At 41.0% G+C, this 27,420-nt stretch overlaps 1 protein-coding gene across 3 annotated transcripts; it reads right to left on the bottom strand.

Annotated features, from left to right (window-relative positions):
- Window positions 1-483: 483 nt before the first annotated feature.
- Window positions 484-27,420, bottom strand: tspan7 (tetraspanin 7). 3 transcript variants are annotated; one of them, XM_088353246.1, is made up of 8 exons: window positions 27,252-27,420; window positions 6,087-6,275; window positions 5,089-5,163; window positions 4,911-5,006; window positions 2,233-2,388; window positions 2,068-2,151; window positions 868-949; window positions 484-784 (listed from the first exon to the last, which is right to left on the bottom strand). In XM_088353246.1, the coding sequence occupies exons 1-7, from the start codon at window positions 27,315-27,317 to the stop codon at window positions 881-883; spliced, it is 735 nt and encodes a 244-aa protein (XP_088209372.1). In that variant the 5' UTR covers window positions 27,318-27,420; the 3' UTR covers window positions 484-784; window positions 868-880. The 3 variants fall into 3 exon arrangements, with proteins under 3 accessions (XP_088209372.1, XP_088209373.1, XP_088209371.1); XM_088353247.1 differs by having other exon boundaries at window positions 864-949; XM_088353245.1 differs by having other exon boundaries at window positions 484-949.

A 27,420-nucleotide genomic window follows, 5' to 3' on the forward strand; every position in this document is an offset into this window, starting at 1 on the left:
CTGCTTTAACCTCCATAATCCTTTCATTTGATACATGTGAGAAGTTAATTTTTTTCTTGAATTGGGTTGAAGCTTGTATTAGGGAGGAATGGTTGGTTCTCAACTCAGCACCACTGTTCTGGAAACCCGAGTAGTTATATTAGGATTAGAAAAATATCCCCCAAATCAATTTTAAAAATGGAAACAAACGGTCATATTAATTTGAAAATAAAAACGCACAATTTGTGTGATGACGTTTTCTGAGAATCAGGCCTTTAAAGATCAGAGAACATAAACATTCCACACTTACTTTAAAAAAAGTCGCAGCATTGAAAAAAAAGGTAATACCAGAAAAACACGATAAATAAAACATGTTCGCCGAGAAGTGTGCCCATTTATTACACCCTTGACCTTTCACTTTCCTTTGTTAAAAAGGGATGCAGTGCAACAGCGCCTCCCACCGTCTTTTATCAGATTGCATGTGTGACCCGTCTTTTTAGTGTCTACTGTCTATCCTTGAACATAAAGTCAGTCTAACGCAAATTCCAAGCATTTATCAAAAACGTCTGTGTCAATATACTTGCAAAAACGAGCCTTTATTGCAGCGTGACAGTGTCTTGTGTGTGGCACACAAAGCAGCGGGTGGAAATGAGATTTACGTGATCTGGCTTGTTGTGCGTGATGATAAAACACATTGCAGGCAGAGAGAAGGGGAGGATGCAAAATGAGCTGTTTGAACATGATTTAAGGAAACAAAGTACGCTCGTGACGTTAGTGAGTCGTTTTTGATCTTCTCCTCACCTCACTGAAACATGAAAGAGATCATGAAGGGCTAAATTGACTAACTCATCAAAGTTGTGTTGGTTTTGAAGGAAAGTCCCCACTTGCCGTGTGACGTCAGCTACACCATCTCATACTGGTTGGCTGTGATGATCCTGGACAGGCAGCAGGCCAGCAACATGCCGATAAGCTGGGCAAAAAAGGGAAAATAAGTGTATTTTGTATTTAAATATACGTATGTAAAGGTACTGTATTTTCTGGACTATAAGGTGTATTGTGGAAGATTTGTGTCTTTACTATTCAATGAAAAAAATGTTTCCTTCAAAAAAAAATATTTTCAATCAAAGAAAAAATAAATAAATGCAAAAATAAAATACAAAATGATAGTCATAGTCATTCAAAGTGTTATTTTTAATGAACTTTTTTTAATAGAGTGAAAAAGGTTCTGAAATCGTTTTTTCCCGAACGAAGCACTTTGACACAAATATTCTGTAGTGGGCGGGTGCTTCTCCATTGGTCACACATGTTTGAGTGACAAGTGTCGTAACCAACGACGTCTTTCTGACAAGCAAGTCACGGTTGCCAGCAAGCAGTGGTGGAGTTGATGGTAAGTACATACAAATGTATTAAAACGATTGGTGTCATGCTAATATTGTAATATGATGTTTCAATTAAACATAAATCTTGCTAACTTAGCTTAGGTTGGTTAATTTGTGTGATGGTGTGACGTCATTGGTCTAGACACTTGTCACTCAAAACATGTCTGACCACTGGGAAACCACCCGCCCACTGCAGGATTTTGACAAAATGTGACCAGTGCATTAATCTTATCTATCTATCTATCTATCTATCTATCTATCTATCTATCTATCTATCTATCTATCTATCTATCTATCTATCTATCTATCTATCTATCTATCTATCTATCTATCTATCTATCTATCTATCTATCTATCTATCTATCTATCTATCTATCTATCTATCTATCTATCTATCTATCTATCTATCTATCTATCTATCTATCTATCTATCTATCTATCTATCTATCTATCTATCTATCTATCTATCTATCTATCTATCTATCTATCTATCTATCTATCTATCTATCTATCTATCTATCTATCTATCTATCTATCTATCTATCTATCTATCTATCTATCTATCTATCTATCTATCTATCTGTCTATCTATCTATCTATCTGTCTGTTTGTCTGTCTGTCTGTCTGTCTATATCTATCCATCCATGCATCCAAAAATACGCAAAAAATACATTGGGCTAAAAATATTTAAAGATCATTTCTAACATACCTGTGAAAATGCAATTCCGAAGGTGACACCTGCGATGATGGCCATGTTGGTTTCCATGAAGGAAGTGACCAGCTCATAGCAACCCTGCACATTTTCATGCACAAAATAGTTTTAAAACTTTTTGAAACGAGCAGCTCGGATGAGATAGCCGAGGGCAACGCTAACCTGGTGATAAACTTTGTTGGGGGCCACAGTGGCGTTGCGGAGATCGTCCGGGTTGCAGTCTGAGGAGTTGATGCAGCAGCTGGCCGGAATGCCGTGCGACGGATAATACACGCTGCCCAACCAACTGGTATAGTTGTACACACCGCAGCAACGCAGCTACAATAATCAAAATCGACAAATACAAATCATTCCAAAGATTTCTCTAGCCCAGAGGTGGGAAAACTATGGCCCGCAGGCCACATGGGTCCCAGCAGGCTTTTCAATCCGTCCTGTCCAACAAAATCGGAAACATTTAATGACAATATATATACAGTACTAATAAATATAGTAATACTAATGGAAAAAAACAGTGAGGTTTTTTTGGTGCCATCTTTGTCTCCATTGTCCATTTGTATGTCTACTACAGAAATACAATTACACAAATTCTACAAAAAAACTAAACAATACTGTATATAAAATTTAGTGCTTAAAAATGGGGACCTTTTAAATTATTTTGCCCAAATTCCAAAAGAAAAAAGAAAAATAAAGGAAGAATACTAAAATACTACTACAGAAGTACTATTAATACTTGTACGGAAATATTACAAAAGAACTATAGAAATACTACAAAAATCTGACTACACAAATAAGTAAATAGATGGATACATTTTCCTTGATTATTTCAAGAAGAATAAGAATAATAATGAAAAATATCATTACATGATTTTCAACTTACATGAAAAAAAAAAACATAAAAATAGTTATTTCATGCTATATTACTATATTTTTACTTTTTATAAAATAAGAAAAATATTTTTCAAATTTCTTTTTCTGTGTAAACATTAATTCAAAGGGGCTTTGTGTATTATTTAGCACCGTCTAGTTGTAAAAAAAAAATTGAAAAAGCAATATTGGTTTGAATAATGGGCAAAAAAACATGAACTATCATATAAAATGCAAAATGTGACGTAAAATGTGAAATACTCATAGGTTAAGGAATGTGTATTTACTTTACATAACTGGAGGCTCACCTAGGGGGAACTGACAAGATAGTTTCCCATCTTGCTGCTATGGCTAATAGAAAGCTGCAATCAAATGTTCGGAGATTAATCGTGTCGTCCATCTTCAGACTTTTCATCAACAAAGCAGGTATGTAATCTAACAGTTACTATGATACTTTCTTTCCAATGATGCTCCATACAATATACTGTATGTATGTTTCCTACAATGACATTTTATATTTTGTATTTCTGTGGTAGAAACTAGAGCTCTTGATAGGAATTAGTGGAAAGGTGTTGTAAAAGGATAGTGGGATGTTTGGATGGGTTTTAAGGGATGGGCACGGCACCCGTATGATGCAGCTGGGGTAAACCAGTGAAAGCTGTCAGGCCCTGCCGTTGAACAGAAGATTGTGTTGTGTCACCCTGACCCAAGTGACATGGCCGCTTTCTTGTGTCCTGTTTCATCTGGAGGGACGAAAGCATGACCAACTTGGGTGCTGAGGTGCTTAACCTGTTTGGGTGGTTGGGCATTTGCGTTGGCCATGGTCAAATCTTTTGGTGTTTTTTGCTACTTTTTTCCTTTCTTGGTTTTTGTGTTTGTCTTGCTGTCGGCCACCCCCCTCGAGGGATATGACCAGGGTAGGTAGGTAGGTAGATAAATATATTTCTGTTGCCACATTAGACTACAAGGCCACGTTACAGGGGTGGCAGACGGCTCCTTTTATCCTCTGAACAGGAGGAATTTCAACAACACTCCAAGTTCATGTTTACATTCATAATTTTGCTTTTGTTTTCTTTCTGTTTGATATTCTGTGCTGTCTTTTGAGTTCTGTATTCCAATGACATGGTCTGTCAATAAATTGTAAAAAACATTTAAGTGTAAACTGAGTAGTGTCCAGTGTTTTGCAATCAATTTCCTACACTGAAGGATGCAATCTACTTGATTTCATCCAAATTTACATAAACCATCTCTAGCATCAAGGCCTTCAAACAGAGTAACTGAGGCATTGAGAACACGACTAACCGTTTTAACTGTACTGTCTGTGCACAATAGAGCAAGGACTTGTCATTCTTACATAACTGACATTTATATCAATACGGAAAATTAATTTTGAGCAATAGTCTTAAGAGTAAGGGCAGCACGGCGGCGCAGTGGTTAGCGCGTGTGCGGCACAGTTCTGAGGTCGTGGGAACCTCCTACGTGGGTTCAAATCCAGCTCCTGGCCTTACTGTGCGGAGTTTGTATGTTCTCCCCGTGCTTGCGTGGGTTTCCTCCGGGCACTCCGGTTTCCTCCCACATTCCAAAAACATGCATTTCAGGTGAATTGGCCGGTCCAAATTGTCCCTAGGTGTGAATGAGCGAGTGAGTTGTCCGTTCCCGTGTGCCCTGCGATTGGCTGGCAACCAGTTCAGGGTGTCCCCTGCCCACTGCCCGATGATTGCTGGGATGGGCTCCAGCACCCTCGCGACCCTACTGAGGATAAGCGGTGCAGCTGATGAGATGAGATGAGATGAGTCTTAAGAGTTTGGAAAAAAAGAAACTAGCTTTTGCAGGTAATCCATAGTGTTTTGCTATATGTTCTATGTGTTTTGAGAAATGATAAACCGATTAGAGAATTTCAAGTCTTGTCTTAGAAACATACTGAAGCAATTGAGAAAAACTTTAACTCTCATTTTATCTGGGTACGCGAGTCTTACTCTGTGCTGCAGGTTGTCAACAGCCCGGCTTGCCTCATCTTCCGAGTTGTAGTTGAGGACAGCATCGGTGTACGTCCTGTGGAAAGTTCCTTTGATCTGCAACACATTTGACGACACGGCGACATGTCTTTGACTGACGCTTCCGGGCTTTGCCGCAAAAATTAACATGTGAACTGACCTCGTGGCGAAAGACAAATCCGCTAATCCCTGCCACCAGTTCGGCGAGGAAGACAAGCGACAGGAACATGGCATACTAGATAGAGGGAGCAAGTACACAACATGACATGCTCAGTTTTGAGAGCTTTCTCACAATTTCCTTTGCTGGTTTAATGACATTGGTTGGTTGATTGGATCCCTTAACTACTGAGGTAGAAAAAGCACAATTTCCTGTGTGTGTCTTGGGCAAGTACAGCATAGTGGCACCCATACCTCTCCAGGCCAACATATGTGTCCACCTGATTTTGAACCGGGAACCTTTGGCGTGTTAGGCGAATGTGATAAAAAAAAATGTTCTCAGAATGGTGTTGAAGATAAAATTGTTAAAATATTCAAATAAATGATTCCTGGGTATTTGTGTTAAAAATAAATTTCGGTGATGCGCAATACGGACGCTCACCTATTTACGAACATTCAAGTTACAAAAAATGGTAGATACGAAAAATTGTTTTCGGGATGTCGAAAAATATCCAGACATTGCTGTAAGTTAGATTTTGTATTGTGCACCTTTTTCCGAGTACAGGACAGTACTGTAGTATGTAATCATACTATACTGTATCTCCAGCTGGTTCATGGATAGCATTATTTACATATTAAAAAAAAAGCTAAATGCATACTTACAAAAAAAGCCGGTTTTCTCTGAATTTTTCTTGGAAAATAGTTTATTCAAGAAACTTAGCGATGGTCAACTGTGGTTAACTAAACAATGGTAAAAGCTGTACACATACATATGTTTCTAATTAAAGATGAGCGTCGAATTTCCTGTGCCTATGTATAAAAGTACATTTTCTGCAGGCCTTCAAAAATGAGACGAAATAGCTTAAATTGGCTGCCACCTGCTTTTCCAATTTTAGAGAAACGTCTGGCATCAAATGAGTTAAGGAATTTCAAGTAAAACAGCATCAAAAGATGGGAACATTTTTTTAATTATACTCAATGGTGATGCAGGTAGGTTCTTACCAGCTTCAGCATCCACGGGCTTCCCCTGCACGTGGCGAAGCATCCGAAAAGGCCGAAAACCACAATGACAGTCCCGGTGCCGATGAGCACGTATGGTGCGTTGGTGGAGTTGTCGGCGATGAGCGAAATGTACGGGCCTAACATCAACTTGCCCCATACTCCCACTGCCAGCAAGATGGCGCCTGTGATCTGCAGGGTGGGACAGGAAGATTTTTATAGTCATAAAATCCAGGCGCCCAACATATGCTAACTAGTACCAATTATGAGTTACTTGTTTTTGTGTGGGTGTGTGTGTTGAATAGTTTGATCATAAAGTACAGTCACAACACAGGTTACGTAATTCAGGGGCAATATTAGGTTCAGAGCTTTGGGGGTTCTGAGCACCCAGAATGGAGGTAAAATATCCAGCCTAACACAACCTGGCCCGAGGTTACAAAACCCTGACAAAGCCTGACAAAAATCTGAATTTTCACATATTATTTGTGGGGATGAAAAGTGCCCGACACCAAAGTGCGCAGAATGCATGCTACCCTGACCTCAGAAGGGTGATTTTTGCCATCCCTGACAACAAACAGCCTGCCGCTGAGTCACCCGGCATTAACGCTACCCTGCCGACCTCGTAAGGTGGATTTTTGCCGTCTCCGGCAACGAACAGCCTGGTGCCGAAGTGTACACTTTAGCTCCGGAGTGCGCAGCATGCACGCTATACTGACTACCTTGAAAACGTGGTATTTGCTGTTTCTGACACCGAACGGCTTGTCGGAGATGGCAAAAATCACTCTTCTGAGGTCAGAAGGGGAGCGGGCATGCTTTGCAGCTCCTCTACAGAGAAAAAGAAACATGGAACACATGACGAGTAGAGAATTGAAAAAAAATCTGCGAGAGAAAGAGAGAGAGAGAGAGAGAAATCTGACCAGGCCCGACTTCATGATTGACATTTTTATGCCCGAACCCGGCCTGAAATTCGAGGCGAGGTCTCAACTCTAACTGGCTGGTTAAAAAAAAAACATTTTTGTTTCAAAATAAGTGATTTAGGATCATTCATCACAGTGTCACTTCCCATTTGTGTGGGAGGGGGTGAACTAGGAATCGAATGGACTGAACCATTTTCAAGGCAGCGGAGTATTCTGATGATACTTGTTCCTATTTTTGTTTTGTTTAACTTTTTTTACTGTATCACATCTATCTTGTCCATTATTAATGTACATAGAGTTTGCTATAAATGCTATAAATTTGGGGGCGCTTGGGGGGCAGTTCATGTCTGTTTGAAAGCAGAATTTTGTCCCCAAACTTGATTGCTCAACACCATGTTTCTTCTTTGAATGATATCGGGGACATTGAAAAATGAGCATTTAAATTTGGGCTGCACGATTAACCAAAATCTAATCGACGTAGTGCAATTGTGTCATCGCATAACGCTGCATTTTTTTTCAAGGATTTGTTGACAGCCAACCCTTAAAAATCTCCCCAGAGGGTGCTGTTTACTTGAATTTCACCTCTTAATGATCCCGTTAAATCCATCTAAAATCTCAATCCAAGAGGTACCCAAAGTAAATTGAATGCTGTTGTTGAACCGTTTGGAGAATCTAGACAAAAATAATCACTGCAAGTGCTACTAACATTGAACAATGGAAGTTGGGAGTTTTTTGCAATTACATGCAAGATGAGTGTGGCATGGGCATCTTGACCCAGGTCAAATTTGATCACAATCCCAAAAAACTATATGGTAGTATTTTGCAGATTTTTATAAGGATATGTCTTGGCGTTCCGAAAAGTGAGCTTTTATGAGACTCCAAAAAGACCAGTGACAGGTGACATCATACAGACACGTCTCTGCTTCTCAACAGTCTGAGTGAGGTGAGTTAAAGCATGTCATTAGATTTAACCCTGGGATGTATAAGTGGGATCAAAAATGACCCCAAAGGTTGTTATTTTTGTTATTCTTCTCTCAAAGCACAGACCACGGGCTATTGCAAACTACAGACTATTATTACACCATCCCCTGATCTAAAACCTACATGAGGGCAAGGAAAAACTCAAAAACCTCAGCATGAGGAAAATGAAGAAACCCTGAGAAGGGACAGCACATGATTCAAGTCAAGTCAAGACATGTTAATTTGTATATCCCTTAATCACAAAGAGTCTCAAAGGGCTGCAGAGATCAAAGACTATTGCAAACTACAGACTATTATGACACCATCCCCTCATCTAAAACCTAGATGAGGGCAAATAATACACTAAGCTACTGAATATAAGTGTGTTTTAAGCCTAGATTTAAAGAGTTCCACTGCGGTTACAGACCGAATCCCAGAGGGCGGAGCATTCCACAGCCCCGGGGCCCAAATCTAGAACGCTGTCGAACCTGCGGATCTGTTCTTGGCTTTTGGGATCACTAGTAGACCAGCACTTTCAGAGCGAAGGCTCCGGACCGGAACATAGGGAGACATTTTATTTGAAAGACATGAAGAAGCAAGTCCGTGTATGATTTTGTATAATACCCTTAGTTCCGCCTCCCTCCCTCCACATTCATGCGCGTCGGTTCGATGAGTAAAATTGATGGCATGTGCAAAAAGGGGAGCGTCTTTTTATCCCAAGTCCCTCTAGACGGGCAACATGGAGACGGATCAAGGACGGAACAAGAAAGGAGACAATTCGAGACGAGGGACGCGGTTTTGAGAGATAGCGATCACCTGCCCGGCAAAAATGGCAGAAAGAGAATGGCGACGCATCAAAGTGGCACTTTGATCACCTGCGAGGCGCTTCCGCCTGTTGCTGCTCTTAGCATTTCAAATGAAGGCAGCAGATAAAGGAACGCCCTTGTGCAAGGCAGCTCAATAAAGCGGCGGCGTGCATGTCCCGGCTGGGAACAGGGAGGGGCCGCCTCCAATGGAGGACCCATTCTGCCATATGTAGAAATATACATCTAGATCAGGGGTCTCCAATGTGGTGGCCACCATTGAGGTGTTCTAGTAAAATTTTCGTTTTTTTTATTGGTCGACTGAGTCTATTTAACCCTATTTTATAAATACCAACGCATATATGCCATATAAATAAATGAACACATGAACAAATCACGTAAGATCTATACGCATGAAATAAATTGAATGTATTCATGTATCGATGCAATTTGTCATTTATTTGTTTTTATTTATTTCGGTATTTATTCATAATGTATTTCGACATGTATTTTGTCATTTGTTTTGTCATGTATTGTGTCGTATATTTTGTTGTGTACAGTATTTTGTAAGTTATTTTGTGGTGTATTCTGTGGTGTATTTTGTCATATAGATAGATAGATATCTATAGATATGTATATGTCCTGAGTTGTAAGTAAACTGAAATAACAGTACCATAAAAAATAGTGCTGGAACAAAATAGCCAAATAGTATAAAAGATAAGATATGAATGCCTATTTTTCTATACAGCGTCCATTTTTCAATACAATATGTCATGTTCAGTCTTTTGTCCTTTTGTTTAGGATGGTGATGGCCCTGGGGAAGCTTGTTAGTGGTTGTTCCTGAGGGACATAGAGGCGGTGGCCAGGGTGAAAGGAATGAACAAGTCTATTAACAATTCATTATTAACTATTTGATAACACAAGACATATTGGGATTTTTTTTTCTCCTGCAACTGCTCGGTATGGTGGATTTGTGTCAATGCTATTGAACGACTGGGGCCCGCCTAGGTCAAAAAGGGGCCGTCACAATTCATTTCCCTTGAACTCGTCTACACAGGTCAACACTCACTGAAAAACTTTAGACTTTTGCCCTACGCGGGCCGTCTAGCGCCCGAGGTTGTTTGAGCGCGAGGGTTTCCGGCCTGCTCTGGTAATCTGGCTGAACCGTCGGCCATGAAAAAGGGATCGTTGAGCTTCAATTTCACGGGGTCAGGGTTGAAAACAACAAGCGTTTGGACAGCTGTGAAACGGCCTCAAATGCATGCTTCGTTATCGACATGCATGCGTAGACAAGGACAATCACTTTCAGATGAGTGTTGACGTGATAAGCTGATGAAAGACACAGAGACACAGACAGACAAAGCACAGTGCAACCCTATTGTTGAAATACAGAAAATCACCAACGATTTATGTACTTATATCTCTTGGTATGTTTCCATAGTGCAGTGGTTAGCATCTTGCTGCCACAGGAACCCAAAAACCAAAAACCGTGTGACAATAAAATAGGGAGAAAGACTGTTTGTTTTGGTCACTTTGAGTCTCTGTAATCTGTATTCTTCCTTGTGCTTTTCAGCACCCTGTTTTTGGTTGCACAACATAATACAGGGGAGAGGTTTGACAGTATTTTATCCACTCTTTAAAATGTATGTGTCTGTAGTCCAGTGGTTAGCATGCTCGCCTAGCGCATTAAATGTCCTCGGTTCGAGTTATGGTGGAAACATGTTGGGCTGGAGATGGATGGGTGCCACCAGGCTGTACTTGCCCGAGACACGTCGCAGGAAAAGGTGCCCCGATGAGCCTAGTGGTTAAGGGGTCCAACTGACCATATTCATAGGTAAATAAAATACTAGGTATGGCCAAGAACCAACACCAGGTATTGGTCCTGATGCCAGCTTTTTTTAGCTTACAGAACTGGTGATAGTAACTGATTTTATTGGCGTTTTTAATCATCAGGAACCTGAATTTAAAGTGATGGTAAATTGGTTTTAATGGACGTTGAGCACAACAAACTATATTGATTCGAATAATAAGGAAAATACATGAAATATTATATGAACATGCATTTAAACATACTCTTATGTCAAGAATTTCCTTTTTTCAACATAATATAATGCTCATATAGAGGAAGCTGATATAATTGTCTGACATCTTGCTGCTAAGGGTACTCCAATAAAACAAAAACCTTGTAAACCTTGGCAAAAAAATGAGAAGAAAAGTGGTCACTTTGAGTCTCTGTAGATTGTATTCTTTCTTGTGCTTTAAAGCACTCATTTTCGGTTGCCCTACACGCTACGGCAGGGGTCAGGAACCTATGGCTCGGGAGCCATATATGGCTCTTTTAAAGACGGCATCTGGCTCTCTGAAGATTTCTGAACGAAACAAATCAATCAATAATTTTACTAATAATGTTACTTTAGCAGAATAAATAATAATAATAGTAAAGTCAGAAAAAAACATGTAAAAAAAAAAATACACACATTTTAATTTATATATATTTTCACCTGCAACTTTTCGTTCAGGCACGCAGCTAAGAGCCAATCTGTTCTCCGGTGAGCGGGAGGGTCCGCTACCCAGAGAGTCTTATTTTAATGGACAATTATAAATAATTGTTAGTTTTGGTTATTAACTTACAATGTTGTTCAAAATAAATTCTGTCTTATTATGCTATAAACTCGTTGATTTTCCTCTTCCATTTAGCTGTTTTTGGTATTAAAATATACATATGGCTCTCCTAGGATTAGATTTTAAAATTTGGGTTTTTTCGGCTCTTTCAGCAAAAAAGGTTCCCGACCCCTGCACTACGGCAACATCGAGTGGTCAAATATTACATAGAGTCCCTCTAATTTAACATGAATTTGATTGGAATTTAAAATTCTTTTAACTCCAGTTTCCCTATTACTAAACGGCTACTCCAAGGCAGCTGATACAAAAACATTAAAAGTAACAAGACCCAAAACTAAATGACTAGCAAGAAAGGAGGCCGAAAATGTAGCCCGATAACTATCAAAAAAGATAGAATGTTAGCTCAATAGCATGCAAAAAATGTAAAAAGCTAAGTAGACAGCTTGCTAAATATCTAAAGATTCAGGAAGACAGCTAGCTACAAAGCTTAGAAAAGTAGTCAGATAGCTAGCTAAAAACCTTCACATTTGCTTTATAAAACCCAATTACGGTGTCGTGATTATCGATCTGAATCACTTGTGCCCACTCATTTGGCGCCAGCCGCTGCGGGGTCTGATTGGCTCCCAGTCCCTATTTATACTCAGTCCTGTCAATCCCCTGTTGTCAGTCCGTCTGCAAACCTCTGTTGATACAAGGCAAGCCTTTTTTGACCCCGACTCTCGTCTGTCCCGTTTTTGCTCCCGTTTGTCTCTGGCTACGAACCGTTTTGATACCGACTACGTCTGCTCTCCCGTCCCGGCTTACGACCCGTTTCTGACCCCGACCACGTTCCTGCTCTCTTGTTCCGGCTATCGACCCTGACATCGCCATCGACCGCTACAGAAGATCCACTTCCGTATTCGGATCACAATAGGATTGCGAAAGCGACTTGCTTCCCGCGTCCAGCGAGTATCGGATCGCGGGCGCTGCCCTTCCTCTTTCTTTCAACAAAATTGTGAAAAAACGTAACGCGATTGGGTCTACCCTGTGTGCTGGTCGTGACATATGGGATGATTTTTGTACCACTAAGAAGAGGCCAATTATGTTTGTTTATTTTTTGTGGATTATAGGACTGATAACTCTGACAAAATTTAGCGTACCGGTAATTATTCATCCGCTAATAATAGAAGGGTCTTTGTGCTAATGGAAAAGTAAAACGGAATAGTTGCAAAATCTCAAGTTATGGCGGCGCTATGGTAAATGTGTTTTCTCGCTTTAACAAGTCATGTGTATAAACGTTGATTCTCCCGAGGGGGTGCGTCGCCTTTCTCTATCGTCCTGACAGCACGTTCGCCATTCTCTTTACGGCTTCGGCGAGATGAATGGTTTTTCCCGTCTGCGCCGCACACAAAGTGGCTTGTTGGCGGCTTTTTGTTTTGGAGACCCGGCGGGAAATCAAGTCCAGGAGGATACGAGGCCTCCTCAACTTGTTATGCTGCCTTGTGAATTCCAAACAGCCCCCATCCCCTTCAATCCCCTTCCTCCCTTTTTGTGTCCGACCCCCACCGCTCTTTTGTTTGAAATTCAACGCCACGCTGGTCATCTGGCTCGGAGAGTTGAAAAGAGGTCAGCTTTCTTCCCTCCTGATAGAAAAAAAAGCGGGAGGAAGAATTAGAAAATTGTGGTGAAAGGGTGGGCGGGTTGATCCAAATATCGATATCATCGATATTGAGCGAGTACTTAGATCGATACTTTTACCCCCTTTCATTTCAACTATCACGATAATACTGTTCTTCGTGAGTCGTAAGATTATGCATACATCAGAACTCGCAAATTCGATCCAATTGTGGTCACGCTTTATTTGCACTACTGATTTTATCTTCAAAATATTGTCCAATAAAAGGAACCATAACTTCCGAGCGGTAAAATGCACGTAATTATATGATGCACCTTCCAAAATACACCCTTGTGAAAGATTTATTTTCATATATAAAACTCATGAGATTAAAACATAAGATTAAAAAATACTAATTTAAAAGAAAATAACTGTCACGATTGCTCATTGCCCTCACTTGGGCCCGCCCGTTTGGCGCCAGCTGCTGCTCATTGCCTGATTGGCTTCCCTCCTATTTAAAATCAGTGCTCTTATTCACTCCTTGTCAGTCTGTCAACGAACCTCTGCACTTGTATACAGTATTGATCCCGCCTGTCTCGTCTTGTCCATTATCTTGCTCCAGTCTCCAGTATCCGGTATCAATCCCATCTGTCCTGCCCTGTCTGGTATCTTGCTCCTGTATCCGGTATCGATTTCGTCTGTCCTGCCCTGGTATTGATCCTGTCATTCCTGTCCTCTCCAGTATCTTGCTGTTATATCCGATATCCAGTATCCGGTATCGATCCCGTCTATCCCGTCCTGTCCGGTATCTTTCTCATGTATCAATCTTGTCTGTTCCATCTTGTCCAGTATCTGCTCGTGTATCCTGTATCTGGTATTGGTCCTGTCTGTCCTGCCCGCTTTCGATCTCGTCTGCCTCTGGCTTCCTGTTTTCCCGCGCCTGGCTTCTCTGTGTCACTTCTTCTGCCCAGTGATCGCCGAATCACTGGCGTTTGTGTTCACGAGCATGACTGCCCCATTCCCATAAAATAAAGCTTGTGTGAAAACGTTATGCGTCTGGGTCCTCCGTCTGTTCGGGTTCTGACATTTCAGGTAGAGTAGTCGTGGAAACGGGCCCGACGGGATGAGAGGCGGCGCGTAGGCAGGTCCGTTGGCATTCGACCTCCCACTCCAGAACCGCCCCTGTACGCCAGTCGAGGTGGGGGTTATGTTGAACCAACCAGGGTTTTCCCAGGACGAGAGGCTGGCTGGTAGAGGGATGTGAGTGGAACCGGGTCCTCTCGCAGTGATTTCCGCACAGCCTCATACCGGACAGGACGGAACAGACGGGATCGATACAGGATACTGGAGCAAGATACCTGACAGGGCAGGACAGACGGAATCGATACCGGATACTCGATACACAAGCAAGATAACGGACAGGGCAGGACAGACGGAATCGATACCGGATACTCGATACACGAGCAAGATACCGGACAGGGCAGGATTATAACCATTTGGGAACTGGGTTTCACAACTAAAATAATTCCATTGGTTAATAAGTGCATATCGTATGAAGAAGCATATCGCTGTAGTTGTGCATTTTCCAATGTATTTACCATATTTCTGGCACTAAAAGACACATTAGAAATATGAGGGTTTTAGGTGTGTGTTATAAGTCCAGAAAATACGCTGTTTTTGTTGACATTGTTATCCAGTACAGTGGTACCCCAGTCCTTAACCACTTCAATGCTCAACCAAATCAGTGTTCATCCAAAAACTATGCGCAAAAGATGTTTTGATGCTCGACACGGAATTTGGTTCCCAACTCAAAATAGCTGAGTCAAAATAGTCGAAAATAGCCAAAAATAGTTGAATCGAATGAGATTTGGCGCAAAACGAGTGGAGGCGAGGTGCACTCAGTGGCGCGAGTTAGCCTAGCTTGAGCAACACTTCTATCCGTACTGTCATTGAGTGAAGGGGTACGTCATTTTTATTTTTTTCTTGGTTTGTGCTTTTGCGTTGCTTTTAAACATGGGTCCCAGGAACAACAGCGATAAAGGGCGGGATAAGAGGAAAACAGTGAGGCAAACTATTGGACTGAAAAAGGTAATATGTATGAAAAAGAAAGTAACCTTCCCACACCCATTCCTGTATGCCATCACACCACTGTTCAAAGGGATGTATACGATACAAAATAGTTTATATTTCTTCTTTTTTATCTTTATTATATATTATGCACACATTTATGGTCTTTAATGTTGTTTATATCACATTGTCTTAATATTTTAATTTTTTTTTGGGTGGAACAGATTAAAATACTTACCATTGTTTCCTATGGGGAAAAGTTTTTCGGCACTCAACCAACAACCAGGAATGCATTATGGTTGAGGACTGAGGTACCACTGTATTTGATTTACATTGGTGCTTTTTTGGTTTGACTCTTTTGACTTTTGTTCTAAAACACTTTTGGTCTTTGAAACATTTGATTTCTGATTATTTTTGACACTATACTCTTGCTGCAACAACGAATCGACAAAAACGATGACTAAAAGCGTTGGCAACTTGTTAGATCATCGATTCGTTGTACCACGTGATTTATGAGCCACCAAGAACGTTAAATCAATGCAAGTAAGAGTGCACACCATTTCATTGTGACGCTAGGATTTGTAGTACCGCTTTAGTCAGGCAGAAGGCGCCCAGACCGTTTTTATAAAAAAAACTATGTTAACTTTTTTATAATAATAATAATAATAATAATAATTTCCTTTGTATTGTCATTCTTTGTAACAATGTACACAGAACGAAATGTCGATACACCTGACCCGTTGTAGCGAGCCGATGCAGCCGCAGCCAACAGAGGGCGCCGCCATTGTATATATGCTTGTCAAGAACTGGAACAAGGGGAGAACCCAAATGTGTGACGTTTCTCACACAAGCTTTTATTTTACGTAAATGGGGCAGTCATGCACGTTGACCCAAACGCCAGTGATTCTGCGATTGTTGGGCGTAAGACGTAGGGCAGCAGTCTGGCGTGGAATGACAGGAAGCCAGAGGCCGACGAGATCGATACCAATTGCATGAGCAGATATCAGACAGATGGGGTCGATACCGTACAGGACGGGACTGAGAGGATTGATATCAAAACTGTATATCGAAATTAAACAGGACAAACCAGACGGGAACAAAACTAGAGATCGATATTAAATAGGACAAAATAGACGGGAACAATACCAGACAGCAAACACAAGCAGGAAACCGGACAGAGTTTAAACCCACGTCTTCGAGTGCAGAGGTTCGTTGACGGACTGACAATGGGAGAGTGAGAGCACTGAGCTTAAATACAAATGCAGCCAATCTGTCAACGAGCTGCAGCTGGCGCCACACGGGCGGTGCCATTTGGGCGCCATGGCAACCGAGACAATTCTACATTTTGAACATTGCATCATTTACAAAAAAAAATTGTCATGAAAGTTTCAACTTTGTCGTGTTTGACTGTTTTATCATGAAACAAAGTTAATTTTCAAGGAAAGAGACAGAAATACAGAGAAAAACAATCAGAAAATAAGCATAAAACAAAAAAGTAAAAAGAAAAATAATAATGACATATTTAACTCTACGAAAGGGGCAAATTCTTGAGCATATATCCTTTTCATATTGGCAATGTTCATTATGTTCCAAAATTTAACCCCCAAACAAATTTGTTGACAACATTTTGAAAAGTGGGTTTGTTTTCATTATTTTTTTGTGGATAAAAAAAAATCTACACAAATTGTACTGTATCACTTTTACTTTTTGTTTTGTATGATAATGCCAAATTTAATATGAGCTGTGGATAAGATAGTAGGAAAAGAGTATATTACATATTTGGTGTATAGCATACATTTCTATGCATGTTTTTAATTATCAAGTTAATTGACAAACACGTATGCTTTTTTTTATTGTATTATATCGTAGAGTATTTGTTTATCCGTCCAAAACCTCAATATTTGAAATTAGAAATCTGATTCACCGATTAATCGAAAAAAATAATAGACAGATTCATCAATTATGAAATTAATGGTTAGTGTAAATAGTATAATGCAGGGCTGAAACTATTTGCACTCACTTCATTTGGTGCAATTATAGTTTTCATGTTGAATTTATTATATATGTATTTTCGTTACATTGCTGTTTTTTTTCTTTTTCGCTTGAATCTTTTCGCGTGTTCCAAAACAGTTTTGATAGAGATTTTAATCTTTATTTTTTAAACTGTTAAAGTTTGCATTGTAGTTATTTGAGGAAAAAAACAGTCAATGTTTAAGCTGTTTTTAATCGTAATTATGAAATAACTCAAGGGGACAAGGGTTCAATTATTCAATGATCGTGAGATTTCCAAGCCAAAAGTCAGGGGAGATATTCAGATGTTCAGATCTTTGGGTGTTCTGAGCACACAGAGCGTCTTGCTGGTTGAAAAAAGATCATTTGTAAGGGAAATTGTAGTTTGATTATAGTTTGAATGTGCCTTTGTATGATTTGTAAGATTGTATCCAGGTGCTGTTTGTATTCTTTGTATCCTCTTGGGGCCTGCTAACTATTAATCAAAATGGCCTTGACTTTGGTGCTGGGAAGTGCCGGGAAGCCTGCTCAAGAGTTTTCCTCCCTACATTTCTTTCTTTTCTTTTCCTTACTGCTCACTTATTATGCTCACACGCCATCTAGCGACTAGCATTATTCACTTCATTTAGACATGTGTTTTCTGTCTACGCTAATCAGATTATTTTCTTGTAAAAATAACACTTTGCTTAAAAGCCAATCAAATGTGTTGTTCTATACCCATGCTTTCCAATAAATGCGTCTCTAGCCATAGGCGGAGCGTGATTCCTTCGTGAGCCGATCTTGGAAGCAGACCTTGGAAACACGCGCCTCCGATTAAAGGGCTATCAAAAACCTAAATCTCCGACTCAGACTGTGTTCCTCTCTTCATCCTAATACAATCTCAAGTTTTAACCTTGACACATTTCATTTAAGCCAGGCTTATCATCATTCGAATCAATGCAGTTATAACCAAGACCAATATCTGTTGATGATAACGAAGAGCACCTTCCACGGCGGGCAAATCCGAGACCTCCGGCCGCCCTTGAACGCCGCACCGGCTCCGCCCACGCCTTCGCATGACACTAGCGGCACACTAAGTGGGTTCAGGTCCTCTCGGACCACCAGCAACCTGCTCATCAAATTCACCTCCAAGTTGACTCGCAGGTGAGCGGAGAAGCCGCGAGCGAAAAAGGCAGAAAAAGAACCGTGACTGTGGACTATCGATGTGGTTGATTATATAGCTCAAGCAAAACGGATATTGTAAAGTGTACTTGATGATATCATACTGTATACTGATGTCAATGACTTCAATTAGTACGTACAGTAAATCATTTAACATATCAGCCTTTATTCTTTTTCAGCGAAGCTTGACTTGTTGTCCGTCTCAGGTTTACACCTTTAGCCTCGTTTCCACAAGGCCAGGCAGTACTCTCTAAATAAGAGACATGGGCTCCTCTCCAATTTGCTTGTATACTACCTAGAAATGTACTTGTTGTCATGAATACTGATGTGACTCAGCTGTGTCCGCTCATTTGGCGCCAACCGCCGCTGGTTCTGATTGGCTCCCAGTCACTATTTGAACCCGGTCCAGTCAATCTCCAGTCCGTCTGCAAACCTCTGTGTATACAAGGCTAGCCTTTTTCGATCCTGACTCCCACCTGTCCTGTTTTTTGCTCTCGTTTGTCTCCGGCTACAACCTGTTTTGATCCCGACCATGCCTGCTCTCCCGTCCCGGCTTACGACCCATTTTTTATCTCGACTACGTCTATTCTCTCGTCCTGGCTTACAAATGTAAATATATGTAAATGCATTTATATAGCGCTTTTCAAGTCAATGAAGACCTCCCAAAGCGCTTTACAACGTGCTTCACACTTTTCCCTTTTACACACTAACTAACCAATGGCAGCGTCAGCCATGCAAGGCAACTACCTGCTACGACTCTTTTCCGATCCTGACCACGTTTTTGCTCTCCTGTCCCGGCTATCGACCTGTTTTTCCGTCCCTGACAACGCCATCGCTCGCTACAGAAGATCCACTTCCGTGTTCGGATCAAAATCCGAGTACGAGAGCGACTTGCTTCCCGCGCCCAGCGAACACCGGATCGTGGGCGCACCCCTTCCTCTTTCCTTCAATAAAACATGTGAGAAACGTAAAACAATTGGGTCCTGTTTCCGTTCTGTTCCTGACACTTGTGTTGTTTGGAACATTACCCAGAGAACACAAAGTAACCATACAATTTTAAAAATACCTCAAGAATGTGAGGTTTTAAAACAGAAAAATGACAGTTTTTATTTATTACAAAGTACTGTGTAAAAATGAACAGGAAATACATTTTGTTCAAGGTGAACAAAACTTTTATTTACTGTATGATTGGAGAAAAAATACATTTTTAGCTGTAATATCTTATAAATACTATGATCCAGTGACACCGTGATATTTTTTGTCATTTCTATTAGAGGTATCACATCGGGGTCACCGTTTTAACAGGGGGACATGTACAGACCTTAGAGACTCCTTGTGATTAAGGGCTACACAAATAAACATGACTTGACTTGAATTAGGTGGTAAAATATTTGTTCAACATGACCACTGTATAACAAACCTTTAGCATAATACACACGGGCCTCCGCAGACTGCCGCTAGGCCGCCATTGACACTAGCCGGGCGAAAGAGGAGCGGGGAAGGTTGCCAGACAATAATAGGAATCAAATGGACTGAACCATTGCAGGGTTATAGAGTATTTCTGACGCTGTGTTGTTCACATTTTGTTTTCTTGTACTTTTCTAGCATTTTTCATCCTATTCAAGCCTACCCTGTCCTTTATTAAGCAAAAGAGTTCTTACAATGCTATAATTTTTTGGGGTGCTTTGGTTGAATTTGGGGTTTTCTTGGGCAACTCCCAAAACACGCTGGTTAAGCCCATGCCAAAAGTATTGGTATCGGCTCCGCATTGTTTGATACCGCACTGTATTTACTTGGGTCAAATCGATACCAAAAATCCCGGTATCGCCCACTCCTAGTGTGGAGGACGTGGCGCACCACCTGCTCCATCTGCGAGCGAGGCTTTTCACGCTTCGACGCATTATTTGCGAGGCCGTGACAGCGAAAAAGCGAGGCCCCGGCGGAGGGACCTGGAAAGCTTTTCGGCCTCGGCAAATATGACAAAGATCTCTGAACGAGCGTGCGAAACCCGAAGCCGGGCATGTCTCGAAGCGCCGATGCCCGACTCGGCTAAATATAAAAGCTGGGTGACAGTCGGACACATTGCTGCGATAGGCAGATATGTGCTTTGAGATTCGTTTCTGCTGAGGCACAGTCAGATTTACGAATAAATGAACCTACAGCGTATTCATTAGTCGATTGGCAGAGCACACTCACAAGATATAAACAATAGCAGGCGGAGAAGAAAAATTTTAAACTCATAAGAAATGTTTTTTTTAACCACAATACACACTGTCCCTTTAAGTATTTAATCATTTAAACAGGAAAAGTAGTTTAATAATACAGTAAAGAAAAATTTCAAATCTTCTAAGGAGTATATTTTGCATATCTACTAAGTAAACGATTGGAAAACGAGGGTAAGATTATTATTTTTTTTAAATCTTTGAGCAAAAAAAGTTAAATCAAATTAAAGTAGGAAGAGAAAACTCATGGGCGGGCCACATCATCTTATGTTGCCCGCAAAACAATGCTGAGTAGCACAAGAGAAAAATAAGGTGCAAGGCACCAACCAATGACTTGCCATTTTAAATATGTCCGCTGAAAAAGCCAGGTGCCACTCGCAAAGCACCCACTGTAGCTGTATTGGCTGACTAGCATTAATCAACCAGAAAACATTGAGGAAACCTAAATTATTTCAATTGACGTTTCTTTTTTTTCCCCACAAATGCATAGTTTATAAATTCCTCCATCCATCCATTATCTGCACCGCTTATCCTCAGTGGGGTCGCGGGGGTGCTGGAGCCCATCTCAGCTATCGTCGGGCAGTGGGCAGGGGACACCCTGAACTGATTGCCAGCCAGTCAAAGGGCACACAGAGACAGACAACGATTTATTCGCTCCATCACACCTGGGGACAATTTGGACCGGCCATTTAGCCTAACATGCATGTTTTTGGAATGTGGGAGGAAACCGGAGTGCCCGGCGGAAATCGATGCAAGCACGGGGAGAACATGCAAACTCCACACAGGAAGGTTTGATCCCATGACCTCAGAACTGTACTGCAAACGCGATAACTACTGTGCTGCGTGCTGCAATGTTAATAAACTCGACAAGAGATTACATTTTAGTGACCCTTAGTGATCTTAGTGACAATTGTGTGACCCTCGAAGGTTTTTGAGTTCTGGTGTCACTACGGAATATTCTCACATTAACTCGAGGATTCCAGGTGACATGATGCCTTGGCAGTCGTTTGGGACACAGAGACCCGTAGTTACGATTGCCCTCTTTGCTTTATCATCTGATAATATTGTAATAGATCTCTTAGGTTTTTATTAGGTTCACTAGACTATATGATGAATAATTCCATCATTCCGGCCCTCGGCTTGTTACCAAATTTTGGATTCAGCCCTCTGTTCATTTGACTTTGACATCCATGCTCTAGGTGATTTTGTTTTTGCCCTTTTTATGAGTAGTTGTTTGTTTGTTTTGCCATTTTGTCAAGCGGAATAATCCAAAAGTCTCTGTTTAGGCTTTTGGTGATCAATGTACAAAGACACCTCCCTACTTCGCTTGGTTCACTGCTTTGCAGATTTTCATTGTGCATTGTGTGCACTCTGAATGGATAAACAGAGGAGGATGCTTTCGATCGCCAACAAAATTGGACCTCTCCACCTGCGAAAGAAGCACAGATGCCACATGTGGGTGTTTGCCGCTCCGTGGTGGCTCCCTGGCGGGTATATTTTTTTAAATGTTTAATTTCCGAGCACACAGTCGGAATGTACTGTAAATGCAGTTTTCCAGAACGGCCACACGATAGTTGCAAAGTGAAAGTGAAGTCAACCGGGTCCTTATTTCAAACAGTTGTGAAATAAAACAGCAAAATAATTTTTAAAATTATAAATGCAGTAGTTATATGTCAAAAAAAACCCAAAAAACATTAATAAAGTGTAGTACTTTCATTTGTAGGATTAAATGCTTGAGCCTGTGCATTGGGTTTTTTCTTAGTAGATAAATAAAGGTTTCTACTTTGTGGATTTTCATGTTTTGCGGGGGTTCTGCCACCTATTAACTGCAATAGCTGAGGGATTACTGTAATCGCTCCATACCTTAAAAAAAAACACACAAGAGCGAAATAATCCAAAATAAGTGTTTTAGCAGTGAACAGACAATACCATCAGCTCAAACTACTAGGTTGGGCCTACTCAAGCTGAGAAACTATTTTGCAATATTGTCTTTTAACATAAAACCAGATTTGATGTCAGCTCTTTTACATCTTCACTGCCCTCTAGTGGCAAGAAGATGCATTTGGTTTGCACCAAGAACAAAAAAAAATCAACCAATTCCTCCATTCTGTCTTCCGATTTTAAGATTGTTTGAATCCATTGTAGGATTGCAGATTTTCATTGTGCATTGTGTGCACTCTGAATGGATAAACAGAGGAGGATGCTTTCGATCGCCAACAAAATTGGACCTCTCTCTTTTCCACCCCTTTTCTCCCACTCTGTCTCTGTCTCTTTTCATTCATTTACGTTTTCCATGTAGCTGATATTTGGTTGAGCTTTTTTAGGGAGGAAAAACAAACATAACACAAAGTAATATCACGAACAGTGAAGAAAGGAAATTCTCAGAGTACGTGTAAGAAGTGCGACTTCCCATGAGACTCTGGTGGTTTATTCCTGTCTCATACAATGAGGGGGTTTTGGGGTTTTTAAGGGTTATTGATCTATCTTCGTTATTCATTATCCATTATCCGTTATCGGTCAGTTCATAATACGCTACAAAGCCTAGGAGCCGGGACACTTACTCTCAGCCAAAAGGCCAAGCTAAGGTCCTAGCCCTAAAGCCTTGCTGCGATCATTGCGAATGCACCGTTCCCGGAGGTACTGCAATACCGGGCCGATGAATGTGAAAGCATTTTTTGACCTGCCTGGTGTGTTCCTCGTTTTTCATGATGCTCTCTGTGCTTTAAACAGACCTCTGAGACTATCACAGTACAGGTGCATTTATACAGAGACATGATTACGCACAGGTGGATTCCATTTATCATCGTTAGTCATTTATATCAACATTGAATCATTCAGAGATCCTGCACTGAAAGTAAAGTGGCTGAATAATTTTGCACACTGACTTTTTTGTTTTTTATTTGTTAAAAAAGTTTAAAATATCCAATAAAGTGTGTCCCACTTAATGGTCATGCTTCACAAGAAATTACATCTTAATATCTTTATGTTTGAAATCTAAAATGTGGTAAAAGGTCACAAAGTTCAAGGAGGCCAAATAGTTTCGCAAGTCACTGTATATATATTTCTTTCAAACAGTTATCATTATTCTCACAATTATCATTATCTTAAGTATTATTTTTCACAAGAGTGAATCAAAATCTGTCTAGTTGTTCTAGTGCACAGGTGTCAAACAGGCGGCCCGCGGGCCAGATCAGGCCCGCTAAGGGATTGAATCCGGCCCGCGAGACAACACTCAGAGAAGCGCAAGAGAAAAACAAGCTGCAGGTTGAAATATGTCCACTTGATGTTGCCAAAGCAAGGTGCCTCTCACAAAGACACTGTACTTGTATTTATTTCTCTCTCTCTCTTTTCCACCCCTTTTCTCCCACTCTGTCTCTGTCTCTTTCATTCTATGTGTCTCTCTTTTTCTCTTGCTTTGTTGCTCTTTGTCTCTTTCTCTGTCTGTGTCTTTTAACCTCTTTTGCTCTAACTTCCTTTTTTCCTTTTCTCCCGTTTCTCTTTCTCTCTTCATACCCTTCGCGCTTTCTTTTCTCTTCTCTCTCCTTCTGTCTTTCCATTTCTCTTTGGATTTTCTTCCTCTCCCTTTCTTTTCCCCCTCTCTCACGACTTTTTTTTTTTCTCACGTCCTCCACCTCTCTCTTTTTCTTTCTTTGTCCCGCCCTCTCTCCTTTTCCCTCCCTCCTTCTCTTATTTCTTTATCTCTCTTTTTCTTTCCCTTTAATCTACTAGTCCGGCCCCCGACAGAACGTTTGTTCTATCGTGTGGCCCCCGAGTTCAAATGAGTTTGACACCCCTGTTCTAGTGGGTTATTTTTTCAAAGATTTTTCCCGATGTCAGCAAGTTGTCGCACACAACACACTGAATCATCAAGTACAGAAAATAGAACACTATTAGTGACGGGACCAAGAATAGTCCACACAAGAAACTGTAAGAATTTGTGGTCAGTGCTGTTGCCAAATGGACAAGAGTCACATTGAACATTCTGAATTTCCAGCCATTTATTGCATGACCATGTAAATCTTTCATCTACAGTAGGTCAGAAGGGTGTCAAATTCATTTGCGCTAGGGGGCCATATGATAGAAAAAATTATCTCGAGAGAGAATAATAGGAATAAAAAAGAGAGTGAGAGAGAAAGAGAGAAAAACGCAAGAAAAAGAAAAATGAAAAGAAAAAGGACACAGACAGACAGACAGACAAAGAAATAAAGAGCAAGGGAAAGAGACAGAATGGGAGAGTAAGCAAGAAAGAGAAAGCAAGAGAAAGAGATAGAAAAAGAGAGAAAGAAAGAAACAAGGTAAAGGAGAAAAAAGAATAAAATACGGCTACAGTAGTTGCTTTGTGAGTGGCTTGGCCTGGCTTTGGCGACATCCGGAGAACATATTTAAAACTGCAGCTCATTTTTCCCTTGAACTTCTCTCAAGAGTTGTCCCGCTAGCTAGATTAAAATCTTTGACGGGCATGTCCCGGCCCATGGGCCGCATGTTTGATATGACTGCTTTAGGTCTAATCTCAGCAACAGGGTGCTGCATAGCGTGTGAACACTTGAAATCGAATCAAATTCAGGAGTGCGAGACACAAAAACTGAACATTTTGGCAATGATGACAACAGTTTGGACAACAAAGATAAAAGGACTATTTTTCCTGAGCGGTTTTCCTTTGCTAGTCAGGGGTCATTGGGTTCTAATGTTTAGACATTTTTACCTTTGGAACAACAACAAAAATCTACTGCAAAGAAAGGCCTGTAACATCCATTTTCCACCAGTCACACATGCAGGGTTTTGCACACCTATTTTAATGGCCAAATTCAAACACTTTTCAAGGACTTTAGACTTCACTTTTCCAATGATTCCAGTTTCATTGAAAGAAATCCGGGTGCAAATTATGTATATTGTAGATCCACGAATGTATCAGTGAATAACAAATGTGATTTTTAACCTTGTGTGTGCGTTTACGGAGACATCATGATTTTGGAGCGACATTAGCTCAGAAGGTGGAGCGCTCATCTTGGGATCAAGAGGTCACAGGTTCGATTCCCGGCTCCTCAGTGTTATATGTCGGAGTGTCCTTGGGCAAGACACTGAACCCCTAATGCCCCCGATAGCAGGTAGTCAGTCGCCTTGCATGGCTGACGCTGCTATCTGTTAGTGTGTGTAAAAGGGAAAGTGTGAAGCACATGGTAAAGCACTTTGGGAGGTCTTCGTTGACTTGAAAAGCGCTATATAAATGCAAACCATTTTCATTTTTAGATCTTGAGTAAAATGCGAATATATTTGTGGATCTGAACAATGCATGAGTACATATTTTTGAGACAAATCCTTCCCCATATAGGTAATGGCAGTAATATGCAACTTCCGTATTCATTTGCAGGAAGTTCTTCCCATTACCACTGGCAAACGCTACCTTAATGTTTTGCATTGCCCATAATTGATGCGTAACACTTGGGCCCACGCCCTGAATCTGGCCCGAGATAAGTGCGCTGTGGCAATGATGCTTAATGGGACAATGCCGTACTAACTAATGCCAGCTGCCGTTAGAAGGAAGAAAAATGCAATGGCAAAGGGATACCACTACAGAGCAAAGTCAGCCTAATTTTTAAGCAGACTTGTTTCTTTTTTTTCTGTGGTTAATGCGTGCTCGATTGAATGCGACTGCTGAAAAACATGGCAAGAATTCCAAGCATTTACAAGCACATCACCCAAAATTGAAGCACTTTTAAAACTTTGAACACACATTAAACACATTAAATTTCAATGATTTCAAGCACCTGTAGAAAGTTTGTTCAGATTACCCTGATTTTAGCTAAAGTGCATTGGCTCCCTGTTAGCTTAAGATATGATTTAAAGGTTCTCCCTCATGTCCTTCAGATTTAATCCCCCCCTATGTCCTGATCCGGAGCCTTCGCTCTGAAAAAGCTCGTCTACTAGTGATCCCAAGAACCAAGAAGAGATCCGCAGGTTCAAGAGCGTTCTCCATTTGGGCCCGGGTGCTGTGAAATGCTCTTCCTGCTGAGATTCGATCCGCAACCTCTGTGGAAATGTTTAAATCTAGGCTAAACACTTCTATTCTATAGTTTATGAATTATCTATATTTCGTGTTGACGATATCTGCGTTTTATTTGTTATTGCAACATCCGTTGTATGCAATTTGAACAAATTTATTGACACAAATAACAGCAAACAAACAATGTGAGGTTTTCTGAATATCCCGTCGAGACTCCCTTGTGATAAAGGGCTATACAAATAAACATGACTTGCATATGCATCTCTTGCTCTACTGCGTGTTCACCCTTTCGTGCATGTACATCATGTGTGCCATCAAGTCATGCAGATGCGTGAACGGTGACAATCGCTTACAGCTCCCTACACGTATCCATGGCAACACTACTTTCACTCATTGCTTAGACTGACGCACATTATGCGCATTGTATGTCAAAATAACATCATCACATTCGAGCATAAGCCATTTTGGCTGTTAAATTACCCAAAAATGCAGTTAACGCAACACGCACCAGGCCCTTCATTTGTTGATATGGAGACCTTTGCGGTAAGGACGTTTGCCGTGTGCATGACCATTGCAACTCGGCCCAAAATCAAAAGACATTTCTAACAAACGTACGACTCCGTTCCAACGTCGAGCAAACGACAGTCGATTGTTTGGAAAATCGGATCTGCGATGCCGCAGCTATTAGCCGCCCCGTCATCATCATCGTCATCATCACCGCCACCATCGCAAGCGGCGAAATACGCACAAACACGATATATCCAACAAAAGTCACACCGACGGTTGTTTGGAGTGACGATAATCGACTTACCCAAAAGACAAAGGAATAGACGATGAGGAGGGTCTTGAGGCAGGTGATAACTGGTTTGGTCTCCATGATGTCTCTACTGACCGCCGGGGAAACAAACACTCTACTGCAGCAGGCGGGCACAGCGTCACGAGTGCGCTTCGTCGTGGTGGACGCCAGGGGGAGCCCGCAG

Source organism: Urocampus carinirostris, chromosome 14 (assembly GCF_059441175.1).
Source record: "Urocampus carinirostris isolate Australia breed hairy pipefish chromosome 14, RoL_Ucar_1.0, whole genome shotgun sequence".
Lineage (NCBI taxonomy): Eukaryota > Metazoa > Chordata > Actinopteri > Syngnathiformes > Syngnathidae > Urocampus > Urocampus carinirostris.